The 17,011-nt window shown below is 34.8% G+C and overlaps 2 protein-coding genes across 2 annotated transcripts; both read right to left on the reverse strand.

Moving 5' to 3' along the window:
• Positions 1–338: 338 nt before the first annotated feature.
• LOC149897490 (facilitated trehalose transporter Tret1-like) lies at positions 339–12,773 on the reverse strand. Its single transcript, XM_090116456.1, has 8 exons — positions 12,676–12,773; positions 11,696–11,925; positions 4,830–5,150; positions 4,434–4,548; positions 2,704–2,775; positions 2,147–2,364; positions 978–1,160; positions 339–762 (listed from the first exon to the last, which is right to left on the reverse strand). Exons 1-8 carry the CDS (start codon positions 12,710–12,712, stop codon positions 523–525), a joined length of 1,416 nt encoding a protein of 471 aa, XP_089972582.1. The 5' UTR covers positions 12,713–12,773; the 3' UTR covers positions 339–522.
• Positions 12,774–15,205: 2,432 nt separating this feature from the next.
• On the reverse strand, positions 15,206–17,002 carry LOC149897491 (THAP domain-containing protein 1-like). The gene is made up of 5 exons (XM_090116515.1): positions 16,653–17,002; positions 16,179–16,353; positions 15,951–16,013; positions 15,670–15,729; positions 15,206–15,235 (listed from the first exon to the last, which is right to left on the reverse strand). The coding sequence occupies exons 1-5, from the start codon at positions 16,721–16,723 to the stop codon at positions 15,206–15,208; spliced, it is 399 nt and encodes a 132-aa protein (XP_089972641.1). The 5' UTR covers positions 16,724–17,002.
• Positions 17,003–17,011: the final 9 nt, after the last annotated feature.

Raw genomic sequence — 17,011 nt, forward strand, 5'->3', positions numbered from 1 at the left:
TATGTATATCTCAATGTTATAAAACTTATTTTTATTAATGATTTTCTTAAATCTATAACCATGTTTTTCGAAAAGGCGGAAGAAGGTTGTTATGTTTATACTATGTTTTTCTAGGTTAATTTCTTTTACAAAAATAGCACCTCAATCATTATGCTATAAACTTTGTCTCTTTCACTCTTAGGACAGAATTTGTTTCACAAAATATTGATTAGTTTTGATGATATCATAAATTGTATAACCTCTCTGGCTAAACTACTAGTTATGTACTTCAAACTACAAAAGTTTTGCACACTAGGTAGGTACATATTTATTTATCATATATACATATATATATAAAATTAAATAAATTACTTTTCCGTATACATGTCACAGGGAAGTGATAAAATCCGATATTTCTTCAAATCACTTTTAAGGATTTGACCAAATCCAACTTTTTATAATTTCATAAAAGGTACATGTATGTATGTCGACTATATGTCGAGTATGGACGTCAAATAATAAAAATTATTTTTCGCAATAAAACTACGCATCACTCGTATTTATTTTCTTAACAAACCGAGTCTGTATTACATCAACAGTCAGTCCTTTAGTTTCTGGCAAAAAGAATACACAATATACAGCTGTTAAGAAGCAGACAACAGCAAATATATAGAAGATTCCTCCAAGACCCAGTGTTGTGACCAGAGGATTGAAAATGAAAAGGATAATGAAGTTGCAAGTCCATGCCCATTCCACTGAGATCACAGACACGATGCTTTTTATCTGAAAAAATAAATAACCATAGAGAACAGACCATAAAGAAACTATCGTGTTTTAGGAAGGGAAGTTTGCTTCAAAATTAATTACTTATGTAAAAAGTTTGTAAAATAAGTTGCAACGGATTGATAATGAATGCCGCGGAATGGCCGCGGACGACAGAAGCGCAGCTGTACGTATGTTATGATAACAAAAATAAGTACCAGGACATTATAACCAACCTCAGGTAAGAACACCTCCGCAACAATAACGTAGGGCACCGTACCAGCGCCAAGCGAGTACGCGATGCAATACGAATAGAGCAGGATAGCGGACACCCAGTTCGGTCCCCAATGGTATTGGATCTGCGTTCCTAGTACCGCGCAGCAGATACCGGCTGTTATTGAAGGGTAGATGATGAGGGGCTGAAAAAAAACAATTCTTATTGTGGTACCTATTTAAATTAAAACATAAACTAGTTAGAGATCAAACAACAGAAAATCTGAAAGTAGTTCAAATTTTCCGAACATAATATTAAATGCAAACTGTCATTGATTATTAATTGTTTATTAAGTTGATTATTAGTTATTAGTTATTACCTATTGTTTTCAATAGTCAAGCTTTTTGCCGACTCTGATAGAAATCTATGTTTTGTCATATATGTAACTACATACCTATATTTTAATTCAAAATCATATTTTTTCGTTGCTCTCTTCAAATATTTAGAAATAGAAAAATGTAACATCACTAGTATAAAATAACGTCACTGTCGCCGCCACTATGTATGCTTAAATCCAATTTTTTTTGACGTACAATGCGGGCGAAGCCGCGGGCGGAAGGCCTATACTTTACTACGGATTATCGAAATCAAAATTTCTTGCGTTGACTATTTTACATGCCTACATTTTATTTCCACTACATGTAAATAATACATAAAAATCTATTCTCTATCTATATGGATAGTCACAGAATACTTAATAGCTAAGTATAGTAATCAGTAATCACAATAGTTATTTATCAATTGTGATAATAGGTAATACTGGAGCAAATAATAATGCTTTGAACTAAGTTGAAAACAAATAACAATCTTTTAAACAATCTTTTAGGTATGTGCATCATGAATACCTACACATAAAATTATCATAGCGAAAAGTAATATACATATATTATTATGTATAGTAAATACTGTGAGTGAAAATTATACTCAGAGCAAAGGTTTAAATTACCTGAAGAAAATTTTTCGTAGGTACAAGTAAAGAAAGGTTAAATTGTATTTTTTCACTCCGTTAACCATCATACGGATTTTAAATTAAATTTATTGACGAAATCACTCAAGCAGAAAGAAGTAGGTACCAGGACACCATAAACACATCGAAGTTTAACCAAAACCATTTCTAATCTGTGCACTTACCCGCCTTCCTGCCTTGTCTATGAAGAAAGCTGCGATACACCCAGAAACGATCAGCACAATCGCGAATATAACACTAGATAAGGTTGTGGACACATTTGGTACTGCTTCTTCGAATAACGGCTGGGCGTACACCTGGACAACTACTAAACCTTGGAATATAGATGCTGTGTACAAAACCAAACATAGTAGTAAGGCACGTCGCGTTGATTGAGATTTTTCTGAAAAAAAAGTGCGAATATTAACTTTAATTAAAACTTGAAAATTAATTAGGTACCTAGTTAGCGGATTTAACAAAAAAAAGACGTGTGGCACTCGGGAACTGCCGCGGTAAAGCTATTGCATGCTATGCCTTCAAGCCACACCTCCGTGCCCCCGTCGGAGTGGGGAGCGTGAGGTTTTTCGTTACAAAATTTCTGGATTCGGTCCCCGCGCTCAAGGCAAGCGATAGAAGCTATGCAATAGCTTAAAATTCAATTACAAATGATCTAGTTAAGCAAATGATCTGATAATAAAATTACATTTATATTCACATGTTCTTATGAAATTTTGTCACTTACTAAGAAACTGCCAAAAGTTTAGTTTTTCGGGTTTCGCTGGCACTTTTAATACATCCTCGTCAGTCGCTTCATCTGAAAGAATTTTACGTCAATTTGTGAAAATTTTATTTGAATATGACCTATTTTAGTACCGATTTCTTCTCTCCATTCCTCAAACATCTAACGTCTAAACGATCCAATTTTTTCATAAAAAAGTGTCACAAAGACTTGAACAAAAAACATATAGATTTCAGACGACCTTAGAAGTTAGAACCTCCCTTTTTAGGGTTCCGTAGCCAAAATGGCAAAAACGGAACCCTTATAGTTTCGTCATGTCCGTCTGTCCGTCTGTCCGTCTGTCCGTCTGTCACAGCCGATTTACTCGGAAACTATAAGTACTACAGTGATGAAATTTGATGGGAATATGTGTTGTATGAACCGCTACAAAAATATGACACTAAATAGTAAAAAAAAGAATTGGGGGTGGGGCCCCCCATACATGTAACTGAGGGATGAAATTTTTTTTTTCGATGTACATACCCGTGTGGGGTATCAATGGAAAGGTCTTTTAAAATGATATAAAGTTTTCTAAAAAACATTTTTCTTAAAGTGAACGGTTTTTGAGATATCAGCTCTCAAAGTCGTAAAAAGTATGTCCCCCCCCCTCTATTTTTATAACTACGGGGTATAAAATTCTAAAAAAAATAGAGGTGATGCATGCTAATTAACTCTTTCAACGATTTTTGGTTTGATCAAAGTATCTCTTATAGTTTTTGAGATAGGTTGATTTAACTGTAATTTATTATATTTGCTGCTACGGAACCCTTTGTGCGCGAGCCCGACTCGCACTTGGCCGGTTTTTGTTTTTGGAATTTGTTAAATAAATGCTGTCTGCATACTGTTTCGTTAAAAAAAGTAAATTCTAAACATAAACAAAAGACCAATATATTTTAAGAGCTAGCGCGCACGAGCAACTTTGTCTCCGCAACTATTTTGTCTCTCCTATCAATTTGTATGGGGAGTTGCGTCCCTACGTGCGCGCGCTTTCATACTAGCCCATAGGTGGGAGGGACAAAATAGTTGCGGAGACAAAGTTGCTCGTGCGCGCTAGCTTTTAAATGTTTGAAAAAAACGTCATTTTTTATGGGTATTGGATAATGAACGTAAAAACAAAATTTAAAATACGAATATGGTTTAATGACTGTTAATGACCATAAAAATCGGTTTTTCTAGATTGCCTTTACATAATATTCTAGTACCAACAGATTAAGTTTACGATGTTTAAATTGATGAACAATCATAACACGACTAATCTTAATAATCGTAAAACTGTTTGAGTGAAAAAAACCACGTGGAGATATGTATCTGTTTATCTTCTCGGCAAATAATTAAATTAGTGCGATGTTTTACATATTTAAAATAGTACATAATATAAGATTAGTATATGAATGTGTTTCTGGTAAGATAAGTGGGATCGTTATAATAATATAACAATGCGGAAATAATTTGTAAAAGTGATGTAAAATATGGCACAGTCTAAAGTCTGTTTAATATTAGTGATATTAGTTAACAAACATTTATTTATTTAAACATCATCATCATCTCGATTAAATCTTTTCTATAAGTAAATATGATATGACGTAGAAACTAGAAAGTAAAATAATTGAATGGTAGCGCATACAAAATATTTGTTTCATTTAGCTATAAGTAAGCAAAATAATTCTACGAAAAATAATATGTAAATAAATTACCTGGAACATGTTCTAAATCTGGGTTTAAAGCTTTTCGTATTGTGTCGATTTCTTGCATTACCTCTTTAGAATTGATTTTCACACCTCGATAATAAGAAATAGATTCCGCTGCTTCCTAAAATATTAAAAAATATTTTTTTATTCAATTTATATACAATTCACATTTATTAGGAACTTTTAAAAAGTTACGGTTAAAGTGAAACTTTTATTACATCGTCTCAAACTTTTTGGTCTTTGTATCGCGGCTGCCGATTAGACATGCGCTACACAAAGCAGTATTCGGAACCGTTCGAACAGTTTCACTTTTACCGTGGTTTCATAAAACCACACATGACACAACATTTTTTTTAATTAAAGATACATATTTGTATGCCTATTTAAGAATATTCAACATACCTTCTCCAAGCCTCTTCTCATCAAAACTATAGGTGATTCTTTCAAAAACCAAGCCAGACTACACCCCAGAGTAGTCAAACTTAAAAAGGTATAGTTCAACATTTTATATTCCAAAGAACCTCCCAAAAGGTAGGATAATAACATGCCAATTCCATAGTAAACCATTGTTCCTGTAGTCATCATGCCTCTGATTGTTTCTTGACAGAATTCACAGATAAATACTGGAGCTATGATAAAAATACAGCCTCCTAATCCTGCTATAAACATGGCAGCTAGGATACCTTCCACGGTGAAGCATGTTGATATAATTATCCAGGCGATCTATAAGATATCGAAATTATAATTAAAACGCACACGCAGTAACGGACAAGTTTGAATTAACCGTTTTTTAGTATGGAAATAATAGTTTTTTTCTTACATTCAGAGATATGCTGTTCCTTAATAAATTTTAGAAAGAAAGAAAGAAGAAAGAAAGAAAGAAACATTTATTTATCAGAGACAGCACAACACACACACATACATAGATATTAAAACATAAAACCGTACAAGTAAAGTAAGAAAACATCGCAATAAGAAATAGTTACAATAAAAGAAGCAAATACTTAAATTAATAACATGAAAAACACGTACAAAAAAAAAAAATAGAATGATATACATTTATTAAGGTGTGTCATACGACCCAGACAAAAAGGAGGCAGCTCAGCATATGCTGCAACGTCCAGGAACATTGGCAGCGCTGTTTTTCAGTGCCCCCTTTATAATAAAGGCTTCGAGTTGGGACGAAAGGAGTTACTTAAGACTACATATTATATACATAAATATATAAAAATAAATAAATAAAGGAGTTATAATAAACTTATAGATCATACGACGATATAACGCGACTAACGGCCAAGGTAAATATTAAATACATATAAATAATAATAAATAAATACATAAATAATAAGTATTTTTAGGACAATTTTCAGGTATGTTTAATTTACCACTAAACCTGGATTTGGTGAGCTAATAATATACTTTTAAATTTAGATTTAAAAGTATATAGTGTTCGTAGGTTCCGTAGCGGTGGTGGCAAATTGTTCCAGCATTTAGTGGCGTTATATTTAAAGCTACCCTTAAAACAAGCGGAATGGTGTTTGGGTACGAGGAGTTTGTGTGGGTCCCTGGTGTTGTATTGAGTGTTTTGTTCACTCCTCCAATTAAGTTTTTCAAACAGATAGCGAGGCGATTCTGTCTTGACAACGCCAAAGAGAAGGGACGCAAAGTGCAGTTGCCTGCGGTGCTCCATATTTAGACATCGCGCATTATTAAGATATGGCGTGATATGTTCCCTCGGAGGGACATTCCAGCAGAACCGTGCACATGCATTCTGCACTCGCTGGATTACCCGTTTTGTACGACCTAATAACCGGTGTCCATAAATCACATCCATATAATTGAACTTTGATAGAACTAGACTATCACATAATTTGAGTCTGAGGCTGGGTTCAATATATTGTCTGATGCGATATAAAACCTTAAGTCTATAGAAACAATTAGCTGCTGTAGTGCTAATGTACTTCTCAAATCTCAGATTCTCATCAAAAACGATGCCAAGATTTCTAACCTCCTCAACACGCTGTATAGGTACCCCGTCTATGTGTAAAAGTACGGATGGCAGCTTATTTTTTATTATTTTGACAGTAGAAGGGGTCCCGAGTATCATATATTTGGTCTTATTGGGGTTGAGAACAAGAGAGTTATTTTCCGACCACATTCGAATTGAATCCAAGTCTGAATTTAGCTTTTCTTCTGCTATTTGCGTCTCATGTGGGCAGAATGAAATATATAACTGCACATCGTCCGCATAGATGTGGTACCGACACGATTTTATTCGCGTCACTATGTCTGCACTGTACAGTATATATAACAGAGGCCCCAAAATAGATCCTTGAGGAACTCCTCGTGTTACCACTTTACATTCAGAGAGCATAATTCTACCATCCTCCTCTGCAACTGAAACAGTCTGAGTTCGTGACGATAGGTAGCTATTGAACCACTTTACTGTCAATGAGCTTAGACCGTAATATGTGAGTTTAGATAGTAGCAAAGGCACGTTTATGGTTTCAAATGCTCGCGTGTAGTCCAGTAATACCAGGAATGTACCTTTGCCCTCATCTTGAGCCGATAATATATCGTCTACTACGTCCGTTATGGCTGTTGCAGTACTTTTGTTTTTTCTAAAACCAGACTGACGATCTGGAAGTATATTATTGGTCTCTAAGAACTTCATTAACTGCTTATACACTATTTTTTCAATGACCTTGGAAAGGCAAGGCAGTATACTTATTGGCCGAAGGTCCTTCAGGTCTTGTGGATTATTGATTTTCGGTGCAGGATGAACGAGGGCGCTTTTCCATAAACCAGGGAAAATGCCAGTGTTCAGAGATTCATTAATAATATACGTCAGTATTGGCAAGGTAGATGGTAATGTGGATTTAAACATGTCCAAAGATATGTCATCAATTCCAATGGCTTGTGACTTCAGTTCCTTTAAAGTGCTAAACACCAATGACTCATTTACGTTCGTAAAATTAAAAACAGCATCACTGTGTCGATTAAATTCATAATATGTTAATATGGAAAGATGTAATTGGTCTTTACCAGGGACATTTAGAAAGTGGCTATTTAACACATTGGGATTACTGAGATGAGAAGGTAACAATGAATCCTTTTTAGGATTGATGGTAACATTGTCTTTTATATGTTTCCACATGATCTTAGGTTTGTTTGAATTAGAATTAATGTATGAATTAAAGTAAGCCTGTTTTTCCCGATTTAAAGCTAAGCTGGTGAATTTTTTTAAATCCTTGTAATAATGTTTGTGTGCATCCTCCTTAGTAAGACGCGCTCTACTTCTAGCCTCATCGCGTAATTGGAACATTATTTTGATGTTCTGTGTAATCCAGGGAGGCCGTTTCGTCTTGACGAAAATCCTTTTCTTAGGAGCGAATATATCATAAAGAGATATGATATATGAAGTCAGCATGTTAACCATTTCATCCACGTTATGAAGAGAGAACAGAGATGACCAATTGATATTATACAGAGACTGATTAAAATTATCTATGTTAATGTTCGCTATAGGCCTGAAAGTGATAAATTTTGGTTTAGCTTTTTTCTTATATATATTAAGTGTGCAGGAAACAAAAGCATGGCTGCTGAGTTCCTCTATGTGGTCTACCGCCAAATTACTCACTGGAACATTTGTGCATATTACATCTAATAAAGTTTGGTTGAAACGTGTAAAATGTGTCGGCTGAGATACATGTTGCGTTAAATTGACACTTTGAAGAAAATTTTTTAGTTTAATACAGTTTATATGGTCGCCATCCAAAAGATTTATATTAAAATCCCCTACGAGAATAAGGCTGTCGCACCACATAAAAGAACCAATGGAATCAGTAAGTGCATCCAGGAACAGATTAATATCCAGCCAGGGAGGGCGGTAAGCAGTACCGACCACGATGATCTCGCCACCTAAGTTAACCTTAAGCCACATCTGTTCCACGCCATGCGCTAACGGATGTGGTATAACCCTCACCGACGTGCCATTTTTAATATAATAACCAACACCCCCACCTCGAGACCGAAGAGTGAGCGGCCGAGGAACGTGGCGTAACCTGTAGCCCGGCACGGCCGGAGCGCGCCCCTCCTCGCCATCCCTCAGCCAAGTCTCGTTGATAGCCATCACATCTACTTTATGGCGCTCCATTGCCACCAGAAACTCATCATGCTTCGTACCCAAAGAACCCGGATTCAGAAGACCAACTTTAAATTTATTTTTGTTGTTCATTGTTATGGTAAGTAACTGTATAAATATAAGAAAAACAAATAAATTAAATATATATTATAATAAAACTTTAAGACATACTCACAAACTATAATACTAGAATAGACGAGTAGAAGCATGAAAATGATATTTAATGAATTAAATATTAAAATAAAATATAAAATACTAAGAACATAATATTCTTTTAAACTCGAGAAATAATTGACACACCTCAATAAATGCGACTGCGTGCAGAATACAATTATAAAGGCCGAATAGCAAAGACATCTTAAATTACATAATAAAACAAATTTTGCGAAATTAAAAACAGATTGTCCCATAATCCTTTGAAAGTGAGTATTTGAGCGAGGCGATATTTCCATCTCAAAATTAACTTTATGAAGCTTTCTATACTCCTTTTTTTTACAATAATTTGAAACTATTATTAAAGGATAACATTTATTAAATAATATTGAGCAACTAAACTTATATATAAAACAAAAGACTAAACATGTAATATTTTTCATACAATGAGTGTTTGAAAATGCAACTAGCCGATAAATGTTTAGATTTAACAATGAGAGAGGTTGATAATAACACGTATAATATATATTTATAAGAAGAAATTCACGATAAAATATTATGTATGCTATGTAAGTATGCTTTAAAACATGGCTGGCCGTTATATGGATCATTAACGTAATAATCTTACAACGTTTAGACCATTTACATCTAACGCTATGTATAGTAATAACATAATGAAATATTACAAAAAGAACGCGTAAAATGCAGCTATATGCAAACCACAGAAACAAACAAATTGAAGTCATGAATAGCTTTGTATAGGTAATTACTTTTAAAATACAGATAATAAGTATCAGTAAGCTCGAAACTAGCTTTGGCCAAAAACCTTATTTATATCGCCTTCGGAGGATATAGTATGGTATTTAGAGTGCTGGTCGCGTCTTGCATATATATGGCCACGTCTGGTCCAGACATAACTCCAGCCTTTAGCGCGTTGTTGCTCCCGCGCCAGATGGAATAACCTACGGTTATTTCGCGTTAGGTGCTCGTTGATATAGAAGCGGCGCGGTTCTCCCGCGACTAGCCCGCCGCTATCAGCGCCGCGGCGCACGCGCGCCGCACGCAATAACTCGTTACGCAGATGGTGCCGGGTCAGTTTCACTATGATGGGGCGCGGACGCCCAGATGAGCTACGGTCGCTACTCATATCCAATCCGTTTTGACGACCGACACGATTAGGCTTGCCAGGTGTCCGGCTTTAGCCGGACATGTTAGGCTTTTTGCAGTCGCGTCCGGCCAAATATGTACGTGTTTGGCCTGTCCGGCTTTTGTCAGGCTTTTTGTCAGAGTGGCGATTCGTACGACGATGGGCGGACGAGCGCCCGACCTGAACGGACAAGGGCGAGCGGAGAGCAAACTATCTAAGTGCCAAATATAAGTATAACTAGATTTTGTTATTTTTTAAAGATTTTAAATTGTTCTATAAATACCTACTATAAAGTAAATTCTTACCTAGCCGTAAAATTAATATTATCTTTTTGTTACTTTCCAGAAGAATGATTATTTTTATTTGTTTTATTATATTTTTTAGTTTATAGTATTAAGAATGCCAAAAGAGAGCTATATTCATTTGTTTTTTAGTTTTAATAATATTTAATTATCTACAAAAGACTGATGATCCGTAAGTAAAACTGTAATAGTGTAACTTAATAAACATTTCAAATTCGTAAACGAGTTTTTTTATTATAAATATTATGTCCATCTTTTAATAAATATCGAATATCCTCACTTTTCACCACGTATAAATACTTTTTTCAACAGCCCAGCTGTAAAAACATTATGTTTGGCAATAAAAAAAACATGTTCGGCTTTTAGGCTAAAATGTCCGGCCTTATATAGTGCGCAGTCCGGCCTTTGCATTTTATGGCCTGGCAACCCTAGACACGATACGCATTTACAATATCCTTCTCTTCCAAAGACAGACCAATTTTATGTGCTATTGTTATAGTCAAATGTAATAGGTTTTCGCCTTTAATTTCTGGAAAGCCGGTAATTTCAACATCATTCATCAGATTACGCTGCTCAGAATCGTTCAACTGATGCTTAAGAGATTCAATCAATTACATCATATTGAATACATAATGTTATTTTCGAATTGCAATATTCCTCAAAAAGGCTTGACCCGATTTTCATGAAATATGGTAGGTCGGATGATAACAGTGGTCATCAACTTAAGTATCAATTAATATCTTTAAAAATATAAAACCATTGTTATAGTGTTTATGAAGCTCACAATATATATAAAAATGAATCGCAAAATGTGTTGGTAAGCGCATAACTCGAGATCGGCTGAACCGATTTCGATAATTCTTTTTTTATTATATTCCTTGAAGTACGACGATGGTTTTTATGTAGAGAAAACGTAAGTACCACGGGTGAAGCCGGGGCGGACCGCTAGTATATTAAGCCGGGTATCCACTTAGGTTCGCCGTGGATTGCGAACAATGTGTGCTCCGCGAACGTGAACGTGTATAGTGTACACACTTAGGCTGCAACATCAGTGCTCCTGTCGGAGCGCTAAATTCCGCGCTCCGGCCTCCAGTAGACACACGACAGACGGTCGGTGCAAACATGCCGCCTCCAGAATTAGTAGGAAGTGCAGCTTATTTTTTGATACATTATATTGTGATGGAATACAAACAACCTTCTCAATTTTGGCAAGGTAATATGAATAAGGGAAGAAGAAATAATGAAATAATGCATATATTCATCATTTCATCGGACCACTCCATGTTCGCGAACTTAACAAACACACGCTCGCGTCCACGAACAAACTGCGCTCCCCTTTGAGTTCGCGCAAAAAACCGCTTCCGGAGCGCTCCGCCGTGCTCCGATCGTGCTCCAGTCGCGCTCCGCGATCACGACGTATCCATTATGTTTGGTTTGCGGAGCAGGCGCGTTCGCAAACCACGGCGAACCTAAGTGGATACCCGGCTTTATATAACTGTTTAACAAATAGGTAGGTACTCACAATCTGCGGCATCGCGAACAAAATACACGAATACTTCCTTCCCAGAGTATCCAAGAGGAAACCAGCAAATGGAGTGCTTATCAAAGACGCTATAGAAGCCAGACTTCCAAACAGTGCCTGCTCTGTTTCCGTCATTGGTCGGTTAAGTGTGGTATTGGTTGATGCGAACAGTCGAAGTGTTGAAGACGGCCAGGAGAAAATGTACCCAACGTTCATGCAGAGAATGCAAACTATGGGAAAAATAGCTTATTATACAGAGGATTTGATATGTTATCATTTACCTATACATACATACATAATATATGCAACGTACATATCAATGTTTTGATTAAAATATGGTAAGTACCTACCTACTTAAAACCGAAAGAGTATAAGAAAATCCATTACCTACAGCTGGTAGGTGAATCGAACTATTATAAATATTTGTTTTTGATCGAACTATTCAAATATTTGTTATTTATTGCATTTAATGCTATTAATATAAAAATTCAGCACATAGGTATTTTGTATCGTTAAGAATATATAACTTGGCCAGGCCGTAATCTACCTAGTTGTTGACCAACTTATTCACAAATTTAATCATTATGGCAAAGATTTTATTTGCAAAATTGGACACATTTTTTTTTGTGTCGTGTTTCTCAATGTTAGCCAGAAGGGCTTCTACATTTTAACGCGGACGCGTGGGTGAACTGAAGGTTCACCCTGGTAGCGACATGTGCAAGGGCGTCCCCACAGATATGTATCAAAAAGTCCCCCTTTGACGGGGATCTCGAACCTAATTGGCCACAGAGAACACTGATTCCTTCTATTACAGGAAGACGATAGTTGTAAGCATCTACGACTTGCTACGCTATACGTACAATAGGATAATAGGTATATATATTTATATAGATATAGGTAGATAGAACAGATGAACAGCTATAATATCAAAAATAAATCACAAATACAGCTCTATTTATTGTAATTTTTATTCAACATACCCAAAGATGCAAACACAGCTTGTCGTAGCACAGACATTTTTCCAAAACAAAATTACAATTCAGAACGATCTTATTACCAAGACGGTTTCAAAGATAATGATTTCAATTCATGCCAGCATCAAAGATGAGAGTATTTTACTATTTAGCAAACATACATATTGAGAAGATTAGACTAATCGCAATTACTAGATACCTTTTGATAACATCAATGCATCGTCATAATAATTGTAAACGAAATTACTTACGTCATAAATTGTACCTAATACCTATTATAAATGTGCGTATATTCCCTGTTGTTTTAGCATAAAGATATGTAACACAATGGACTCAGATATTTAATAGTGTTTGCTATGAAACGAGACAGGCACTCCATAACTTGGTAAAGGATGCATACTGCAGTACCTACATAATGAAATTAACGAAACATGGATGAAGAAAATCTAACTAAAAAACAAGCTATATCCTTCGGATTGCTTTCTTATAATAGTCTTAATAATATGTTTATTATAATATGTATATATCAGCTACAGGGAGATACAAAACTTTTTCTAGAGTCTAGCCTTTGGCGTATAGATTGGTATTTGGTATTCCATAACAAGCACCAAGAAAAAAGTTCTTAGAAGTAGCAGTATCATCTCTCTTCTAATAAAACAAGAAGAGAATTTATTTACTGGCAGATTTAAAAAGAAAACGGTCATGGTGACGATGCACGAATAGACGTTAGTGGACATAAAAGATTTTTATGACCTCTTGACAATCTGATAACGAGAAGAATTCTTTGTACCGAAATAATTGTGAACGTAAAATATAATCTCATTTATAACTAGGAAATAAAAAATAATGCTATGATATTTCCAACGTATTTTTTTAAATTTTCATTAGTTAAGTATCATAAAACTTTTAGCCAGTTTTTCTTTCATTTATTGCATTTTATGTGCCTATTATAATATTTAAATGTTAATTTCAATTTTTAATTCAAACATGATAATAATATTCGACATTATTGTTGATTGGTATATAATAATAATATAACTGCTTTCTTCTTAATTATTATTTTTATCTGTTCCTGCCCCGCTACATATTGTTTTAATTCGCCTAGTACCTTTTACCGCAGCTCGCAGTTGACTGGAAGAGATGACTAATAAGTCATATTGCCGCCCAACACAGATCTGGTGCCGCCCAATAAGTTGTATTCATAGACAACTAAACCTCAAGGTGCCCTAATAATAATTAGGTCTTCATGTTTACATTTCTATCATTGATATAAGATACTCTTTCTATTATTGTAAGTCGTTGATAGGTCTCTACAACTGTCATGAGCTGATCAATAAATAAAGAAATCATACTGAATTTCATTTTTTCATTTATATTCATTAGAAAATAGTACAGTTTGTGCAGACAGTTTAATTATAACAATTGACTGTAAGTCCGGAGCCGATAACGTAAATATTTACAATGATTTGTCTCTTCTAATATTAATATCGAAATAATTAATTACTATACTAATTATAAAATTATAATTACTTTGTGATTACTATCATTATGATTTTCAGCTCCCTTGTTTTACGGAAACAAAAGGATAAAGAAACTAGAAATGGCATGAATGTATGCCATCAAATTTATCTTTATTATATTTTTAAAATCGTTAAATTGTGAATTATTTGACATGATCATTATCAGTACATTTTATGTAAGATTTTATGAGTATTTTTTCAAAACCTTAGTCCAAAACACAGTTCCAGAACGTTCAATGTCTTGTTACCATAAACTATAGCGCTAACATTTTACTCTGTTGAATAGAACATCACTAGCCATAACTTGTTCTAGCACATCGCTATTCGCTATGGAAATGTCATTCTAATTTATCTATGAACCGAACAAGATTGGGTTGAAACGTAGAGGGAGAATGTACTAGAGATCACATCGGCGTATACCCGAACGAGATGGCGAATCCTTACGTCAATGTTGCCAACTATTACAAAAACTTTTTATCCGAAAAACTGGCAAAATATCTATAAATGTTTGGGTATTTTTTTGTAAGATAGGTTTATGAAGAAAAAGACAGATTTGAAAAGATTTTGTTATTTATTAACTTAACTAGCGACCCGCCCCGGCTTCGCACGGGTGCAATGCTGATACTAAATACACTACAGAAAAATTATGAACGTTGTATATAAAAACATAGCGGCCCGCTCCGGCTTCGCACGGGTATAAAATATATAGCCGGGCGGCTGGCCGGTACCGCGGCAAACGCTACGTCCCGCAATTTTTAAATCTATACTAATATTATAAAGAGGAAAGGTTTGTATGTATGTATGTATGTATGGTTTTCACGCATAAACTACTGGGCCGATTTTGATGAAATTTGGCACAACCTTTTATTGCGAAATATGTACCACGGGCGAAGCCGGGGCGGACCGCTAGTATATATATATATATTCACTGTTGTATTGTATTGGTTCTTTTTCCACACCACCTGTGAGGTAAGAACCTTAGGTGCGTTTTTTTTAAAGAGGTATCCCCAGTAGGCCTAGTCCTCCTTTTTGGCATGCATCAATATCTGGAATAAATCGGACATAAGGTAGTTTATATTATATCTTATTATATAATTATTATATATAATTATAATATCTATTTATATTATATAGAAAAAAATTTGGACTTTGTATGGAAATCTGTCAGCTGATTAGCGAAGTTTCCTTACAAAGTCCAATTTTTTTTTACAAATTCAGCAAAGTTGTAGAACAAAAGTTGTTCAGTTTCATGAGTAGAAGCTCCTGTCTAAATTTTTCAAATGTCTTACCTTTCACCTTGTATATCTATATCAAATGAACAATGTATTCAAGGTATTTAATTGGTTAAGTATTAATGCTGTATTGGTTAAAATCGCTTCGAAAATTAGCCATTATTTGTCGTAAAAAGTAAATGACAAAAAAAGTTATTGTCCATAAGAGATAGACATATACCATCGCGGACTTTTCTGTAGACCTTTACCTCAAGACTTGGTTCAGGGGTTTTCGCCTGTTCTCTTGTATTAGGTAGCTCAACAACATCCTGAAAAGATTAAGTTAGTTGAATCAGATAATACTAAGAACATCCATGTACAAAATAAAAGGTGTAAAAAACCGGTGACTAATCCAGGCTTCACACATTCATATGAGCCGTGTACATACACAACAACACCTCATAAACTTCCTCTCCACGGTATGTCGTGCAGTTCTAAAATAGTGCAGTGTTGTTGCTCGTGGGAAAGTGCAATGGAATTATTAATTTACCTTAAGACCTGGTCCATGGACTTTTGATTGTTGGGCAGTACTCAGTCGCTCAACAATAATATCCTAAAAAAATAAAATTTGATTTAGTATAAATAGAAAATATACCCCTATAAAAATAAATTAATAACTTGTTTTGTTTATTATGTAGACGTAGCAACAAAATCGGTCTATGAATATTTAAACTACAACATTTAAATCCAAACTAAATGCATCACAAAAATTACTCACTGTTGTAAAAAGTGTTGGAATTGCATTGGGCATCAAATAGGTTTTTTTTTTCGTTTTTCGAAAATAACGCGACTCAAAATGTATAGAACATATTCTGTGACTTTTTCCTGGTAACCAGTTCTTCCTTCCGGTAGCTCGAATCCATCTGTTTAATGTACTTGTTTCTTTTGGAAACCTAAAAAACATATTTAATATTAAAAAAACATTTCACGATTTTGGGGAAAATTTTACCCTGTACTGGTATCCCTAATGTTAATCACATGATTATACCATAAATTTGAAACTACGTAAAAACAAATGGCGTCCTGAACAACAAGAACACTTCGTAATTTAGTCGGATAACACAAAAAAATGTTTACGTCTATTTCGATGAAAATATTATATATTTGTAGATAATTTCACATTAGAGTTAATGAAAATGTATCAACTATATCCAGTTCTATAAAACAATATACTTCAAATAAGTTTACTTACGTGTGAAAGGTAATATTTGGTAATCTTCGTTCCGGCCGATTTTTACAACCAATCACACTACAACGCACCATATTTTCACTTAAAGTCGGATTAAAACAGATCACTGTCAACGTTTATTAAACTTTGAAGTCACTTAACAGCGAGAAAAAACAGAAAACTAGCAAAACAATGGACTGTAGCCGCTTGTTTGGGACAAACTGCCTTTGTCCCCAACAAAAGAAATCGCATAACATGAGAGAAACAAAAAACAATGTTTCTGTCTCGCTTGCTCTTAGCTTTATAGTCATAAGTGTATTTCTCTCACGCATTACTTGTCATTTTAGTGCCTCCTCTATGGTTCATTCTCACTCTACGGGTTG

This window comes from Colias eurytheme, chromosome 25 (genome assembly GCF_061535395.1).
Source record: "Colias eurytheme isolate Ceu_HAF_F1 chromosome 25, ilColEury1 Martin Lab GWU primary, whole genome shotgun sequence".
In the NCBI taxonomy this organism is placed as follows: Eukaryota; Metazoa; Arthropoda; class Insecta; order Lepidoptera; family Pieridae; genus Colias; species Colias eurytheme.